The following is a 16,447-nucleotide window of genomic DNA, read 5'->3' on the forward strand; positions in this document are numbered from 1 at the left end:
CATTAGAGTATAGACAATAAGAAAATTATGAATAGACTATACATTTTTAGAATATATACTGCATTAGAATAAATTGGATTGCATTACAGTACGAGTGATGTCACAAATTATAATTATCAGTAATCAAATCTGAGTTTTTTTCTGTTATAGAATATGTGTATTAGCAGTGTTAAGTTACTAGTGGCTGTCCATTGTATCTCAATAGTATCTTTTGATCATGATCATATACTAAACTCTTTTCTTTACGCACAACTTAGTGGCTGTCAATTCTAAGCTCTGAGTGGTTCTTCCATCCAATCGAACCTTTCTTTGGAGCTACAGATAATTAGGAATTTCTCAAAATATAATACATGGCAAACCTTGGGCCCACTAAATGAAATAGAAGATGAATAAAAACTACAACGAGTAGAAGAAGCTGGAAGATAAGGCGCTTGGAGCAGTTTTATAAACTAAAATTTGTAAATATAAAAAATCCTTGAAGTAAAATAGCAATACTTGGCATAAGCCAGTAACAAAGAAGTCGGACAGGAAAGCAAACTAAAGATTTTTCTTACAAAGCATTGTCTCTACGACTGTATGCATTACTAGATGCTTAATTGTATGGTATATAAATTTGAGATGCGTATCAGTTTTTGTTTGTGTCATCCACAAATACTGAGCAATCCATAAATCAGGTTCATGGAGCCTGAGATCTCTGACGCTTCACACTTTGATGGATAGGATCCTTGACCTGCAATAGAAGGATAGAATGAAAAAAGTAAAAAAAAATGTTCTGCAATCAATTATAAATTACACAGACTTGTTTCAACATTGAAGTAAATAATTGCCTCAGTGTGAGAAATAAGGAAACCAGAGTATACCGCGCTTGTTTTCCTGGGGCGCTTGTCCTGGGATGACCTACTGCAAATAATTGTATCAGCTGCGTCCCCATCATTTGCAATTCCATTTCCATTTGCTGTGCTGTTCTCTTTCCCGTGCGCAAAACTCTCTCTTGAAGCAACTGGCTGTAATTGAAAAATAAATTATATTATCAGTTACATGCTAGTAACATTCAACCACAGAAACCAGTGCCAAAAGTCATAAAAACTGAAATATCAATCAATCAATATATAACTTGCCCCAACCCTGCTTGTTGGGGTGGCCCCTGGCTCTTTTGCCTTTGGCATTTTCGGTCCACTCATAGAGTCGGTATCATTTAACTCAGATGTCACTTTCATTCGTGTTAAATCCGAGCCAATGGAGTGGAGAACACCACATGTTGAGATGTCGCGGTTGCTACCTGTTTACCAAGAAATCAAGCATATGATAGTTGTAAGTTGACTAAGTATCATCAATACTGAAATGAAAGCTACAGAGTTTGTGGCAGGATACAAAATATTAATAGCCTTTACCACTCATACGGTAACCAGCTTTTTTGGACTTGCTATTTGGTTCACAGTGATCAACATCCTGTAAAATTTTAAAACGTGCAATATGTAAACAAACTCAATGATAAATGGTAATATGTAATTATAAACCCCAAATGATCTGCGGTTATTAGTTATTACCATAGCTTCAGCAGCACCTAGAGCTTGTTGGACCTCAACATATTTACGCTCAGTCAACTCAGAATGGATCACACGTTTTCCTGTTATACAGAAGTTATAAGTAACCAAAAACAGAAGAAGACAAAAAGTGTAGGATTATTATTTGAGTTGATTAATCTGATACCTAGTCTTTTGCTGCCTTTAGGTTCAATAAACCCATCCTTGGTCATTTTTTCAATTATCTTTCTTGCTGCTGTTTGGCTTATTTCTCCCTGGAATGAGCTTTGAAGCTTGGTGACTGACACATACGCCATTGGAAGAGTATGGTAAAGAGCCTGATATATTTATACCAAAATTAGGACATACTATGACAGGAAGTAGTTCTAAGACAGATATAAGTCATATAACCAAATGATACATCTCATAAGACAACAGTTTGAGAGATTCATGATCATACATTGTGTGGTTTACTGACTACAGACTCCACCCTCTCACTCATCAGAGATGCAGAGTTTTTTCAAAGATACAAGGTACATTTCACAATGAGCAGTAAATAAAACTAACTTGAATGAGGACACAATTTCATTTTCTATCCCAAGTTCAAATAAAGTGTTAAGTTTCCTTTGGGGCCAAGAAACGCCACTTTTATACTTGAGCTGTTGAGCACTAGTTGTTGTGACTATAGGTGGCATAGAATATAATTTACAAGACAGCTAGGATCTTCAGATTTATCACATACACAAAAAAGAGGAACAATTAAACTCACCTTCATGTATATGAGATCTTCACCCTGCAAAGCTCTATCAAGGACTGGAGGATTTTGACCATCAAATTCTTCTTTCACAATGGTGAATTCATATTCAGATTTCTGAAAATAAAGGGCAATCATAAATAAAATGGGAAAAAAAGACTACTAGAATCAAAGTTTGTTCAATTAAGAGAGAAAAAATAAACCTTGTCCTTCTTAATAGAATAGGTGTCATTCCCTATTTTTGATAGCACACCTTCCTTGACGAGGTTGTCCATGATCTCTGAAGAACGAAACAAAATCAAGCAAAAGAATATGGAAAGGCATGAAGTCTGCAGCACATAGAACATGGTGATAGAAATTTCTACCTTCAGTCAGAACCTGCAAGTAAAACAATTCAATTGAAATTATATTAGACAAAAGATTAGGAGAATAGGAACTGAAATTGAAGTTAGGCCATAATCTTAAAAAGGCCAAGCAAAAGCATAATCTGACTAGTCAGGGAAAAGACTAGGTACCACTGAGATGTCTGGAAAATTTGATAGAACATCAGTAAGATCAACGGTGTCAAGGTGACAACAGTTGAGCCACTCCTTGATCCGAACCAATTGTTGCTCATCTTCAACCGGATCCTGGGTGTTGTCTGAAAGAAGTAGAGTTCATTAGCTATTTTTTATTATTGGCTTATAGCCCAGTAATTGTATTAACAGCTTTATAGAACTAGAAAAAAAACCGCAGAGCCCTATGAGAAGAGTGTTATAAATGCCATTCCTCTTGGTCAATTTATCATATACATACATACACAAAAACAATTTTATGTTCGAGGGCAAAGAGCCTAGTTTACCTTCATCAATCTCGCCATTATCTTCCTGTTCTTGCTGTTTCTCTGTCATTGTTAACTTGTTAAAATAATATACTGGAGAATATTAAATAAATTGTGCAGCAATAAGTAAAATAATCCTGATCACCTATGGGTGCAACAATATATTGACCCCCTTGTTCTTGAGTATGATCAACCTGAAAATTGTAAAATCTCAAATTAGAGCAACACATTTACTGTGGTTCATGTCTTTCAGTTACAATCACAAAAATCTTTACAGCAGTAACTATATCAAGCAACATCCTCGCTTACCTCACTGTCAGTATCATAATAATCATTATTCTGCATTTCATCATCACTCATATCATCTTGAATTCCCTCATTGTCATCCTCACAAGGGTCGAGCACACTCTTCACCTATAAAATGGAAGAAGATATCGTCGGCAAAAACATTAGAAAAATATTTAAAACTTGGCTTTGAGCAGGATATCCTTCAATTACCTTCAGAGCTAACACAAAATGCTTGCTGTTTACATTCCCAACCTCCATTTTCAGTGGATTTTTCACCCAAGGATGATTTGCTTCTTCTTCACTGCAGCCCCTGAAGAAAGGAGGCTCATAATCTGATGGCTGCATGACAGACAAGTATAAAATGTGAAATTTCCCTTATATGATTCAGCACAGTGGAATAACAGAATGTTGAAATGTTAACAATTGCATAACAAAGCACATGGTCATTTTGTATCGATGTTGTTTTAACCATTTCCCTATTCAAACAACAACCTATTCGAAAATGCATTTCAAGTCTAAAGTCTAGAGCCTAAACAGTTCAGCAATCCATATGAGAGCTAAAGAATTTCACAAACAAATTATATGTATCTGAGATTTCCTATTCCATATTAAAGAACATACCGTCACATCATCATAGTAGAGGAGCTTCATCAGAATGGTACGCTGAAAACAAAAATAGAATTCAGTTTTTGCAATGAAATTAAGAAGTCTGAAGAACAAATGATATGTGGTGATAATGTGATATCAAGCTAAGCATTCTAATCCACTCACCTCTTCTGGCATTTTCTCCAGAGTTCTCATCAACTGAACTAGAGTTCTTATCATTTTGCAAGCAGAACTCCTAAATTATATCACATACAAATAACATTAGTCTAATTATCATGATAAGATAATACTAATTCAGGTCCAAATTATATTTTAATTTGTGAAAACAACCTCATCTGCTGGGGAGTGATATCAGTAGTTGAGTTACACTTGAAGGCTCCCCCCTGCTTTTTGCTTCCAGTGCGGTTGATGTTCATAGAAACCTCTTGCTTCTCGGAATCTGAATAGCTAAAGGAAACTGCAAGAGAAAGTAGCTATGTTTATGAATCTTCCATAAGTGTCTCAAATTAAATTAAACTGGAATCTGCATTTTGCAACTACCATATATAGCAGTCTTCCTAAAGCAATAACCTATGTTTGGTATTCGCTCAAATACAATTTCCCAATTCCATCACATTCAAATAACCTATGCCAAATCCTTACATGCATATTCCTCAATCATTGGTCCATCCACTGCTTCACACGCACAGAATAGTAGAGTCTTCAGATACTTCTTCTGCAAGGCATCGTAAACACCTGGAAAAGAAATACCATAAAACAAATCAAAACAAGCATTACAAGGAATTAAAACTCATTTTCTATAAGTTCAATCAGACAATATAGCTTAAACGTGCCTTTCTCCATCCAATCAATCAGTCTCCGAGACTCCGCATCGACCGGCAAAAGCTTTTTGATCTTCATCTCTGTCATTAAACCATAGTTATAGATTAAATTCAACGATTTAGAAGATTCAGTGTAAATAGTAAACAGTAAAACACGCAAACAACTGGAGTACTGAAGAGTGATTTTACCTAACGCGGGAACAGACTTGTCATTGAAGTACTTCTCAGGAAATAGTCCTCTGATATAACTGATGTTGAATATAGCAATTCGGAGCAGATTCCTTGTCTGGTACATGAAAATTCAAATTAGATTATGAAATTTCAAAATTCGAATTCCATATTCAGTGTTAAATTAATGCATCTGAGATTGAGGAAATTTGATCGATGAAATCAACGTGTCTTCATGTGACTCAAACGAAACTTCGTAAAACAGAGATAACATATTCTCAGAAATACTTAAAATACCAACGTACTGAAATTTAAGATCGAGAACTTCAACTTCTAGATCTCTGATTTTACCGAACAAAGATAAAATGTAAATTCATGTCAAAGATAGATCAAAACATTTTCACTGATGAAAAATAGGTTCGGTGATTGCTCATATTAGCAAATGAAGTTCGTAGAATTTGATTAACAAAATAATTATGACATTCTACAATTTTGAAACCTAAATTAACTGAAGAAATCATAAATCCGCAGAAAGCTATAAACGATGAACTTATGCAGTAGTTCAACACAAATAAAATTAACGTAACTGAGTTAAATTAACACAATAATTATGAAGTTTATAAAATTTTGAAAACTAAATTAAGTGAAGAAATAAATAAAAAATCACTGAAAACGATGAAGATGAAGTGAAAATGCAGAAGTTCAACAAAAATAAAATACACAAAAAACGATGAAAAAATCAGATCCATATGATTTTAGTGCTGTGAGATGAAAATGAAAACGAAGGAGCGTTAGTTAATCACCAGAAGAAGTGAATCCTGCTCGGTGATTTCAGCTTCCTTGAGTTTCTGAGCAACAACCTGAAAGAATGAAACGGAAAATTTAGAAACCGTAGCATAGAGAGGAAGATGACGAAGAAAATAGAAAGAAGATTCGAGAAGCTTTCTGAAATAACCATGGTGGATCGTAGTTGAACACGAGAGTTACAAACTCAGAGAAAAAGGTGGAGAGAAGAGAACTCTGTTAACTAATTTGTTAGAGAATTTTGAATGGAAAAAAGTAATGTGGCGGGAGAGAATGAAAAGTGTGAGCTAAGGTGTGTGTGATATTTATAGGCTGAAGAGTGAAGGGTGATCACAAAGATGCACCACTACACGCGCTGGAACTGCTTCCGTTACGGTGCTCAAAGTTTGTTCAGATACTGTTAATTTTTTAAATTTAAAATTTAAATATGCCGTTTAATTTCACGATGGTTAGTTGCTTGCTTGGTCACGCATATATGGTGAGTGATTTGGCGCGAAAAGGGAATAGATAATTCTCATTCCTCAAAATTTCATACTCCACCGTTAACTAACGACTCGTCCTCGTTACAATGCACAAGTTGCTTGTGATTGCATGAATTCCTTCAACTCAACCTCAAATATGACCTTATAATTTATTATTTATTTCAAATTCTTTGCATTTCTCATAAGTTAGTCTCCAATCAATTTTTTGTTAACTAAGAGCATCTCTAACGAGGGATCCTTACTTAACAAGGACCACTTCCCGTTAAGGACCCCCATTGGAGAAAGAAAAAATGAATCTCTATTAAGCAACAGACAACTATATAAGGTCTCTCTCATGGGAAACTAACGGATCACACGTTTAAAAAAAGTAATAAAATATGTATTAGTTGGTCCTACTTGCAAAAGAAGTAATATTTTAATTACTTTTAATTGGAGTCCTTGTTAGTGGAACATATTTAAGTTAGTGAGACGTATTTAAGTACTTTTAATTGGCATTCTTATTAGTGTATTGTCATTAAGTCCTTAATAGGTACTTTCATTAAAAAATTATAGATAAGTTATGTGTACATATGGAGTCCATTTAATGAGTCCTTGTTAGTATACTACCACTATGGATGCTCTAATATATTTATTTCAAAATATCTCCATTGATCATGGGCAAGAAACAAGCCATTAGTTTCCGACAAGTGTTTTTAAGTTTTCACTTATTTATATTTTGGCTTAGTAGTAGTTTTAGCCCTCTAAGTATTACGATCTAGCGATTTTGGCCCCTTAACAAAACAAATTCTAACTCAATCGTCTAAGTACTGTCCATTTTGCAGTTTTGGTCCCCTAAGCCAATTTTGACTGAGTCAACACACGTGGCACCTCACCTAAGTGAATAGGATGCCACATGTGTAATTTTTTAATTAAAATAAAATAAAAAAGTCAAATGTATATTTATTGAATTAAAAAATAAAAAAAGGAAAATGGAAGAAACAACCAAATTTAATGACAAGGAGAATGGTTTGATAGATAATTTGGTACGATGAGAGTCTCATATACCCCTTTTTTGATTCAACGATGTCATGACAACTTTAATAACAAGGAGAATGCTGTTGTTAATATCATAATATAAGTAACCGAAAGAAGAAGAAAAAATCATAATTTTTTTTTTTAATCGGCTAAATATTATTAACCACAACATAATATAAAGAAGTGTTACAACAAACAAAAGTGCTCTCCTTTCCTACACAATGTTCAATGCACAATTTATTCAGACAAGAAATCCCTTTCATTTGTATTCAAAGGATGCACAGCAGCAGCAATTTTATCCCGTAGCTTGAACCTTTGAGCAATTTTGGGCCGGACATCATCAACTCCTACCAAACTCTCCAATAAAGGAAGTAATAAAAGCAATTCTTTATCCGAAGGATCGCCAAACCAACTCTCAATTGGTATTCCATTGTCCACTTGGAATCCAAATGCCTGGGAACAAAGAAAAATAACAGCATAAAGCATTAACATGTGCTGTTGTTATAATATTGAGTTGCGAACTGTTGTTTTTGGATTTCCAAACTGTTAAATTTGGATTTCCAAATTCTGTTATCTACCGAAGTTGTTACTAGGTTGAGTCACGACCAGGTCGCTCTCTTTAAGACGTTTCGTGGCACTACCCAAAGTTGTGCAAGGTAGACTATCAACCACGCCGCCTCCAGGATAAAACAAGCCCAGCTACAACTGTTCGATTAACTACTGCATTGTAGAAAATCGTTCGAGAATTACACCCTCAAATATGGTTCTAAGACCACTCTTTAATATTGAAACCACTCAAATTAATATGGTATTATTACCATTCTATTATGGTGCTGAGACCACTCAAATATGGTGTTACCACCATTCTAACTTTTAAGTTCTCCAAACTTTCAATATGGTACTACGACCACTCAAATATGGTGATACCACCATTTCTCCTCAAATAGAAAAATATTTAAATAATTTATATACTGTTAAGATCATTCATAATTCCGACGGGACATTATTATTACGAAAGGGACTATGATCTTAATAGTACTCTTTATTCCGAAGGGACATATTTTATCGAAAGGGACTATGAACTTAAGACCACTCTTAATTCCGAAGGGACATTAAACCGAAAAGGGACTATGGTCTTAAGAACACTCTTAAAAATATGGTTCAATCGATTGATCGAAGCCACTCGATACGGTACGTAACCGCTCTATTTGAAACCGAAAGGGACAGAAAGGAGTAGAAGCAGGAGAAACTTGTTAACACAAGTCGGAGGGAGAAGAGAAGAAAAGAATTCCCGACAACTCAATGAAATTCTTTTCGGTGTGTGGAATGCACTGTGTGAGTTCTCTATTTATAGAGAAAATTCACAACTAATAAGTGAGAAACTTTGGGAACAAGTAATATGAGAAACTTTGGGAACAAGTAACATATTACTTTGCGATTAAGTAATTCACATATTAGATCTAGTACAAAAATATCTTAATTGAGTACTAAAATATATTAAATTTAGTACAAAAATATATTATATTATGTACCAAAATATTTTAGCAAAACTTGGGGACTAAGAAAGCACTTTCTAATAATGATTAAATTAATTATTTAATTTATCATTTCTAAATAATAAAATATATATCAATATATATTTTTTCTCTAGTGCTTATGTACCCCCATTAATTAGAGGTACACCCCCACTATATAAACACTACTAATGTGTGTGTTCCATCCGATGTGGGACTTCCACTTTTTTCAATTCACACAACACCAGTTCTACCCAACATGGGAATTTGTGTTTAGTCTTTTTACTCAATTTCCACACATGTTCCAACAATCCCCCACTTGAATTTAAAAAATGGTTTCATAAAAAACGTCAAAAACGTCTCCATAAGATTTGCTAGTAAACAAAGGTGTCGCCTACAACTTGAACCTCTGCATAGCGAGTAAAATTCTGATTAACAAGAGTTGCTTACAGCATTGAACTCTATCTCAGACATAGAACCCACACACAAACCTTTTCATAAGGTGTATTCTAAAAGCCCGTGCGTTTATGGCCTTGCACGTGTATCCCGGTTTTAACGAACGCTCTAGGTATTCTGCCCCGAATCCCATAGGAACCGGCCCTTAGTTCCACATTCATATAGGTGAGTCTATCAAGAGTACTCCTGTAGCTATGTACTCCACTCCAAATAGAGTATAGATCTCATTAAGAGTTTCTATTATCTCATCCTTCTATCGCTGCAGGAATCATGCTTTCTTACCTTTAACATAGCATGTTCTATCACTTGTGACTTGTTATTACCAATTGAACCTATTTCTTGGGATCTCCAGTCATGTAGGTCGGGTTACCATCACTTGTGACCTTTGGGCATTAGTCCCATCCTATTGGATGTGTTTAGGACTTTCTTTTTAGTAATTCCTTTCGTCAAAGGATTAACTAATTCTTTATCAGTACGTACATGATCTAGTTTAACCGTTCCTTTTGAGAGTAGCTAGCTCTCTAATTCTTTATGTGTTCGTGCCTTAATTATCGTCTCTAATGATTCTCAATTTTTGTAATAGCTGCAGACTATCACAATGAATTAACACTTTTGGCAACGGTTTTATCCACTAAGGGATCTCAACTAGCAAGCATCTTATCAACTTGCTTCTTCACTAGTTTTCTCTAGTGTTCTCATCTCAGATTCATTCCATAGTGGACTGAGTCAATATTATTTGTTTTAACAAACAACTCCTCTAGTGATGCTCAATATACAAACACTAGTCGCTAAATATTCATCTAAAAGATGTTCTATTTTATATCTTGTACCATTTAAGTACAATAGGTTACTCCTAGTGAAGTAATCTTAGAGTCATTGTTTTCTTAAGGCACCTCATGACTCTTTCTATAGCATGGCAATGCTTCTCATTTGTCTACTAGTAAACTTGCACAAGAGTTTCACGACATCAGCAATGTCGGGTCTAATACATTCAATGACATACCTAAGTACTGTCAATAATGCTCACATATTTTGTTTTTCTAACTCCATCTCAAGTGTTCTAACACTTGGATCATAATATATGATTGCAAGTTTACGGTCAAATAGTTACATTTCCTTAAGATCTTCTCAACTTTGTGAGATTTATCAAAAAGGTTCTCTTTTATGATCTAGTAATCTTGAAACCAAGAATTACTTCAACTTTGTCTAGGTCTTTCTTATCAATGTTGTTGATAAACAATGATTTCACATAATTCATAACATGAATCTTTAAATCAAATATGAGCAAGTCGTCTTTATAGAGACATATGATCGTGCAAATATTATGTCACTTTCATTCACTTTATACTCATTCGATAGCATTAGAATGTAAAAAAAAATTATGTCATTCCTTTTTAGACCTCACAAAGAATTATCTAACTTACAGACCTTGTTTTCTTGTCCATGAATCGCAAAACTTTCAGGTTGTTTCATATAGATTTCTTCTTCTAGTTCACCATAAAAAGAGGCAACTTTCACATCCATTTGGAGTACTATCGAGTTATGAACGGCGGCTAAAGGGACTAGTACTCTTATGGATATCATTTTCGTGACTGGTGAATGAACGTCGAAGAAGTCTATATTTTTCTCTGTCTAAAACCTTTGATTACAAGGAGGGCCTTGTATTCATAAACCGTACCATCAGGTTTTAGTTCCTTTTCCCAAAATCCAAATACAACCGATTGGTTTTGCAACTATGAGACAAGTCAACCAAGTGTTATGTTTTGTTAGACTCTAGAAAATTCATTTCATCGTTTATTGTTTTTTGCCATAATTCAGCATCCAATGAGGATATAACTTCTTTAAGGCTTAATGAATCTTCTTCCAATGTATAAACCAAGTTCATACTCTTTAGCATTTTTAGCTTTCTTACCTCCTTGAGGTTCTATAACATCTCGTTAGATGTTTTCATAACTATTTCTAATTACATGAATGTGATTAGATATAGTGCCCCCACTAGTTCTTAATTTTTAAAGAAGGGAATTTAGTTTACCCCCACTAGTGCCCCCATTATTCTTTAATTTACAGGGGTACTTACTTCATAGAAGAAGCCAAAAAATAAGACAAGTTGGATTGTCTTTTCTTCAAAAATTTCTTAATTAGAATTTTTGTTCTTAGACTTGGGTACTCTATAAATTTCAATTTTCGTTATAAAAATTGCAGTCATCAATAAATATGATAAAATATCATTTTATCATTTCTAGTTTATGTGTCATCAAATTCACACATATCATAATCTATTATGTTTAGAGATTCATATTCTCTAAATTCTGATTTATATGAACTTTTGGTTCATATATCTTGACTGCAATAAATAAAATTGTTCAATCATATAACTTTAGAATTAATTCCAAGTTACTCAAGTTTTTAAACACTTGTTCGTGATCAATTTTGATATGTCAAATATTAAAATCACACAACTAATAAAATAGAAGGAGAATTTAATTTTGATCATACCATCAAAGTGCAATCTTTTTCCACAAGAATGCATGGTACACAAGTCTCTCTTTAAGTCTGAGTCAACTCAGTCTTATTCAATAGAAATCTGAAATTCAGATTCTTTCGAAACATTTGGAACAAATTTTTCATATAATTTCTAGCTTATAAAAAACCTTTTTAATTTGGTCCTTTCCTTAACTGTTCAATGTTCTCATTTTTCATATAAATAGTAAAGACCTTCCTTTTTGTTCCACGATACATAACGTTCAATAAATAGGCTTTGATTATAATTAGATCATTTTGTAGCTACTCCAAGAGGTGACATGAAGCAAACCGATTTATATTTCATAACCAAAGTGGTTACTAGTTTCATGGTGTTGATTGCATAAATAACAAGCAGAGGAACAATTAACCCTTCTATCAAGTAAAGAGGATTAAACTAGCATTATGTTATGCAAAATACACCAAACTATACGGATCTGCCGAGGGACAATTTTCTATCCACCAATTAAATCCACACTTTACAAATAAAAGGTATACGTGGATTTCATAGTGTTGTTGTTTCAAACAACAAGCACTTCATATTTTCAGTCAGAAGATGTATTTCTGTAGCTTGATTTATCCTTGTAGTATTTAGGGACAACTGAACCTTAATAAGTAACTTCTTCGGTAGACATGACAGTTCAAAACGTCTTAAAATTGTTGTTTTTGGATTTCCAAACTTTTAAATTTGGATTTCCAAATTCTGTTATCTACCGAAGTTGTTACTAGGTTGAGTCACGACCAGGTCGCTCTCTTTAAGACGTTTCGTGGCACTACCCAAAGTTGTGCAAGGTAGACTATCAACCACGCCGCCTCCAGGATAAAACAAGCCCAGCTACAACTGTTCGATTAACTACTGCACTGTAGAAAATCGTTCGAGAATTACACCCTCAAATATGGTTCTAAGACCACTCTTTAATATTGAAACCACTCAAATTAATATGGTATTATTACCATTCTATTATGGTGCTGAGACCACTCAAATATGGTGTTACCACCATTCTAACTTTTAAGTTCTCCAAACTTTCAATATGGTACTACGACCACTCAAATATGGTGATACCACCATTTCTCCTCAAATAGAAAAATATTTAAATAATTTATATACTGTTAAGATCATTCATAATTCCGACGGGACATTATTATTACGAAAGGGACTATGATCTTAATAGTACTCTTTATTCCGAAAGGACATATTTTATCGAAAGGGACTATGAACTTAAGACCACTCTTAATTCCGAAGGGACATTAAACCGAAAAGGGACTATGGTCTTAAGAACACTCTTAAAAATATGGTTCAATCGATTGATCGAAGCCACTCGATACGGTACGTAACCGCTCTATTTGAAACCGAAAGGGACAGAAAGGAGTAGAAGCAGGAGAAACTTGTTAACACAAGTCGGAGGGAGAAGAGAAGAAAAGAATTCCCGACAACTCAATGAAATTCTTTTCGGTGTGTGGAATGCACTGTGTGAGTTCTCTATTTATAGAGAAAATTCACAACTAATAAGTGAGAAACTTTGGGAACAAGTAATATGAGAAACTTTAGGAACAAGTAACATATTACTTTGCGATTAAGTAATTCACATATTAGATCTAGTACAAAAATATCTTAATTGAGTACTAAAATATATTAAATTTAGTACAAATAATTCACATATTAGATCTAGTACAAAAATATCTTAATTGAGTACTAAAATATATTAAATTTAGTACAAAAATATATTATATTATGTACCAAAATATTTTAGCAAAACTTGGGGACTAAGAAAGCACTTTCTAATAATGATTAAATTAATTATTTATAATGATAATGATTAAATTATAATGATTAAATTAATTATTTAATTTATCATTTCTAAATAATAAAATATATATCAATATATATTTTTTCTCTAGTGCTTATGTACCCCCATTAATTAGAGGTACACCCCCACTATATAAACACTACTAATGTGTGTGTTTCATCCGATGTGGGACTTCCACTTTTTTCAATTCACACAACACCAGTTCTACCCAACATGGGAATTTGTGTTTAGTCTTTTTACTCAATTTCCACACATGTTCCAACACGAACATTCTATATAACTGAAGTTTTGAGACTGTTTAGAGAGTAAACAGTTCAGGTGTTCAGAGAGGTTTAACAAGATACCAAATGATTATTTTGGTGTAGGGGACTGAGGTTCCAAATGCAACTATAAGGGCGGCATGTTAGAACTGTGAGCTATAATGAGTGTAACAATTATATCAAAGCCAAAACATATAATACTACAAACATACCCGTGGGGAGTTGTCAATTATCATAACATGTGCTAAATCACGACCAAGCACTGTTAAATCTTTGAGGTAATTCCCCTCCACTTTAACACAAGATTCACGGAATACACGATGGCGAAATATCTTCCGCTTTGGATCAAGCACATTTAGGATTTGGTCAGCATAAATACTTTGACTAGCTGTAAATATAATAATCTCAAAGAGACCAGAAACTCTCTCAAGGAATTCTTTTAGGTGAGGACGGCAGCGTACATAGACAATGTACTCCTCAGATTTAAAATTCACAGTGAAAGTAAAGTCTACATCCTCAGAAGGTTTTAGGGAAGAGTGCACCAAAGTTCCTGCAGAGAGAAAAATACCAAAACAAAGCATAAAAATGAGCAGTTCAACCAAAGGTTGTGCAAGAGAAAAGGAAAATATGAATGCGTTAAACTGAAATAAATAATTATACAAACAGGAAGAATAGAAAAATCCATTTACCACTTAAAAAAAATAAAACATGTTTACAGCTAGCAAGCATTTTCAAATAGTTGGATAGCTTCAGAATACAAGATCACTTTAATTAAATGGAGACCAGTCCTATGCAGAAAGGTGGTTTTCAGGTTTTGCATTACTAGAAGTCTAGAATTCACAACCAAAAAGTTACAAGGCAGCTTCTTTATGATTATACCATTGTGAGTTGAAATTAAAGCATCTAATTAGCAACTTAAAATTGGGATATGACTTTCTTACCATCCAAGTCCAGGACAAGAGTGATAGGAGGGCAGCTCCGAGTCCATGACTTGTAACAAAAAACACTAAGCAAACTTCAGAACCATTTTATCGCAAATTTACATAATCACTATCACTATTTCTAGATACTTGGATTAATTACAAGATCTTACTAATTAACGTCAAACATTCATAGCAACAACTTGGCCCAAATTGTCTCATCACAGAAAACAAAGTCGCTTAGAAGCAAAATTTTTAGAAGAGTAAAACTCAATCAGAATAAGATTATTCTGATTTCTTATCCTTAACTTCTCCCTGCTTAAATGCCTTAGATATATCATCAATAGGAATCAAAGGTAAATACCCAACAAAACTATAACCCTTTCCAGCCATGTCCTTGATTGCATGGTTGTATTTCTCAGACCAGTGAGCAGTAGTTGGAATTGTCATCTCTGCTGCTGCATGGAATGGTGGATATTTGTTGAGTCCAGTCCAAAGCTTCACTGAATTGATTAGTAGCAAATTCTTGGTCTCTGTAGCAACATAATCTACAGCTGCTCTTGGTCCTCCAGATCGACCCACACTCACAACTTTCCCTGCCTCATGTGTTACTTTCTGAATCAAGAATTTTGTTTTGTCCGTAAGCTGCTTAGCAATATGAGTAGCATGTTCACTGAACTTGTAGGTTGCTTCATCCACCTACTCAAATCATATGCTAGTCAGTTAATTCAACCACAGCTTAATAAATTAATGAATCATTCACTAATTCATTCAAAAATTATCACAGACTAGTATTATACTAGCATGAAGTTTTTTGTTCTTCCTATTTTCTAAGGAAATCATCACCCCAAATACAACATACGTCTTGTGTAGTCGCAATTTTGACAAAAACTACACACTTTAAAACTTCATCAAAATCAAGGTGTTAATTTGACACCGTGATTTTATCAAACTCACCTTGATTTCAAACATGATCATGATGTTAGTTACAAAAAAACAGTACGAATATTATACAAAGCTTTCTCCCAATTTTGCTTTATCAGTCTAAATTAGATCCATGGTAAAAACCAGAAAGGTTTACAAAAACATACAAATAAAGCACGGATTCAATCTAAATTATTAATCTGAAAGCAAAGGGAGAGAAAATCACCTTGTTGTCAACAAAAACAAGGACATCGTCAGGGACGTCCTTGAATTTGTTGTAGAAAGGACCAACAACAGTGGTTACGGTTCCCTCCACTGTTTCAACAACGGATCTCAAAGGTCCCGAGTTCTTCTTAGCGGATTCATACAGATATGAGACAAACACATAAGTATGAATAGCAGCGATCTTCAAAAACCCTAGGCGCTTTAGTTCTTTGTTCGTGTTTTCAACCTTCAGAAATTACAAACTTCAACTCTATTAAACAACAAAAAATTGCAGAAACAAACAAGATTAAGAAAAGCTAAAAATATAACTATGCTAACAACCTTGTTGGTGGCCATTGATTAGTCTGTTTGTGATGGAACTTGTTTTGTAAGAGGTAAAATTCAATTATGTTTTATATGAAACAGCAATAACTTGGACAATCATACAATATAATCAAGCAATGTAAGTATTATGGCAAGTTTGCCATTTGTGATCTAACAGAGTATTTACTATTTTAAAATTTGCTATTAATGGTAAGTTTTCCAATGATCTGATGTTGA

The 16,447-nt window shown here is 34.0% G+C and overlaps 3 protein-coding genes across 5 annotated transcripts; all 3 read right to left on the reverse strand.

The window, feature by feature from the left end:
• Positions 1-440: 440 nt before the first annotated feature.
• On the reverse strand, positions 441-6,062 carry ASY1 (DNA-binding HORMA family protein). Of its 3 annotated transcripts, none has more exons than XM_085754648.1 (22): positions 5,936-6,062; positions 5,784-5,840; positions 5,002-5,098; positions 4,825-4,893; positions 4,634-4,726; positions 4,322-4,448; positions 4,157-4,226; positions 4,007-4,048; positions 3,596-3,724; positions 3,407-3,511; positions 3,243-3,291; positions 3,119-3,160; positions 2,793-2,917; positions 2,643-2,655; positions 2,481-2,557; positions 2,293-2,394; positions 1,711-1,861; positions 1,548-1,627; positions 1,392-1,449; positions 1,125-1,279; positions 861-1,004; positions 441-730 (listed from the first exon to the last, which is right to left on the reverse strand). In XM_085754648.1, exons 1-22 carry the CDS (start codon positions 5,936-5,938, stop codon positions 677-679), a joined length of 1,842 nt encoding a protein of 613 aa, XP_085610774.1. In that variant the 5' UTR covers positions 5,939-6,062; the 3' UTR covers positions 441-676. The 3 variants fall into 3 exon arrangements, with proteins under 3 accessions (XP_085610774.1, XP_085610773.1, XP_085610775.1); XM_085754647.1 differs by having other exon boundaries at positions 1,119-1,279; XM_085754649.1 differs by having other exon boundaries at positions 1,119-1,279; positions 4,532-4,726; positions 5,936-6,059.
• Positions 6,063-7,451: 1,389 nt separating this feature from the next.
• LOC146940880 (uncharacterized) lies at positions 7,452-14,980 on the reverse strand. The gene is made up of 4 exons (XM_085749912.1): positions 14,922-14,980; positions 14,780-14,853; positions 14,051-14,388; positions 7,452-7,733 (listed from the first exon to the last, which is right to left on the reverse strand). Exons 1-4 carry the CDS (start codon positions 14,978-14,980, stop codon positions 7,518-7,520), a joined length of 687 nt encoding a protein of 228 aa, XP_085606038.1. The 3' UTR covers positions 7,452-7,517.
• On the reverse strand, positions 14,909-16,304 carry LOC146940881 (REF/SRPP-like protein At1g67360). The gene is made up of 3 exons (XM_085754653.1): positions 16,229-16,304; positions 15,909-16,133; positions 14,909-15,457 (listed from the first exon to the last, which is right to left on the reverse strand). The coding sequence occupies exons 1-3, from the start codon at positions 16,241-16,243 to the stop codon at positions 15,044-15,046; spliced, it is 654 nt and encodes a 217-aa protein (XP_085610779.1). The 5' UTR covers positions 16,244-16,304; the 3' UTR covers positions 14,909-15,043.
• Positions 16,305-16,447: the final 143 nt, after the last annotated feature.

This window comes from Medicago sativa, chromosome 3 (assembly GCF_051527215.1).
Source record: "Medicago sativa cultivar Bolivia chromosome 3, Bolivia_mono, whole genome shotgun sequence".
Taxonomy (NCBI): domain Eukaryota; kingdom Viridiplantae; phylum Streptophyta; class Magnoliopsida; order Fabales; family Fabaceae; genus Medicago; species Medicago sativa.

What these genes read in the sequence shown, in the direction of transcription:
- ASY1 (XM_085754647.1), bottom strand. An exon ending in GATTGATTGGATGGAGAAAG is followed by an intron (nt 4,727 to 4,824) that starts GCACGTTTAAGC and finishes TTTCTTTTCCAG; the next exon opens with GTGTTTACGATGCCTTGCAG. An exon ending in ATTTTGTGTTAGCTCTGAAG is followed by an intron (nt 3,512 to 3,595) that starts GTAATTGAAGGA and finishes TCCATTTTATAG; the next exon opens with GTGAAGAGTGTGCTCGACCC.
- LOC146940880 (XM_085749912.1), bottom strand. Translation starts at nt 14,980, where the DNA reads ATGAGACAATTTGGGCCAAGTTGTTGCTATGAATGTTTGACGTTAATT. An exon ending in TCTTGTCCTGGACTTGGATG is followed by an intron (nt 14,389 to 14,779) that starts GTAAGAAAGTCA and finishes TTCTCTCTGCAG; the next exon opens with GAACTTTGGTGCACTCTTCC. An exon ending in TAATTGACAACTCCCCACGG is followed by an intron (nt 7,734 to 14,050) that starts GTATGTTTGTAG and finishes CTTTGTTCCCAG; the next exon opens with GCATTTGGATTCCAAGTGGA.
- LOC146940881 (XM_085754653.1), bottom strand. An exon ending in TTGTTTTTGTTGACAACAAG is followed by an intron (nt 15,458 to 15,908) that starts GTGATTTTCTCT and finishes TGATTTGAGTAG; the next exon opens with GTGGATGAAGCAACCTACAA.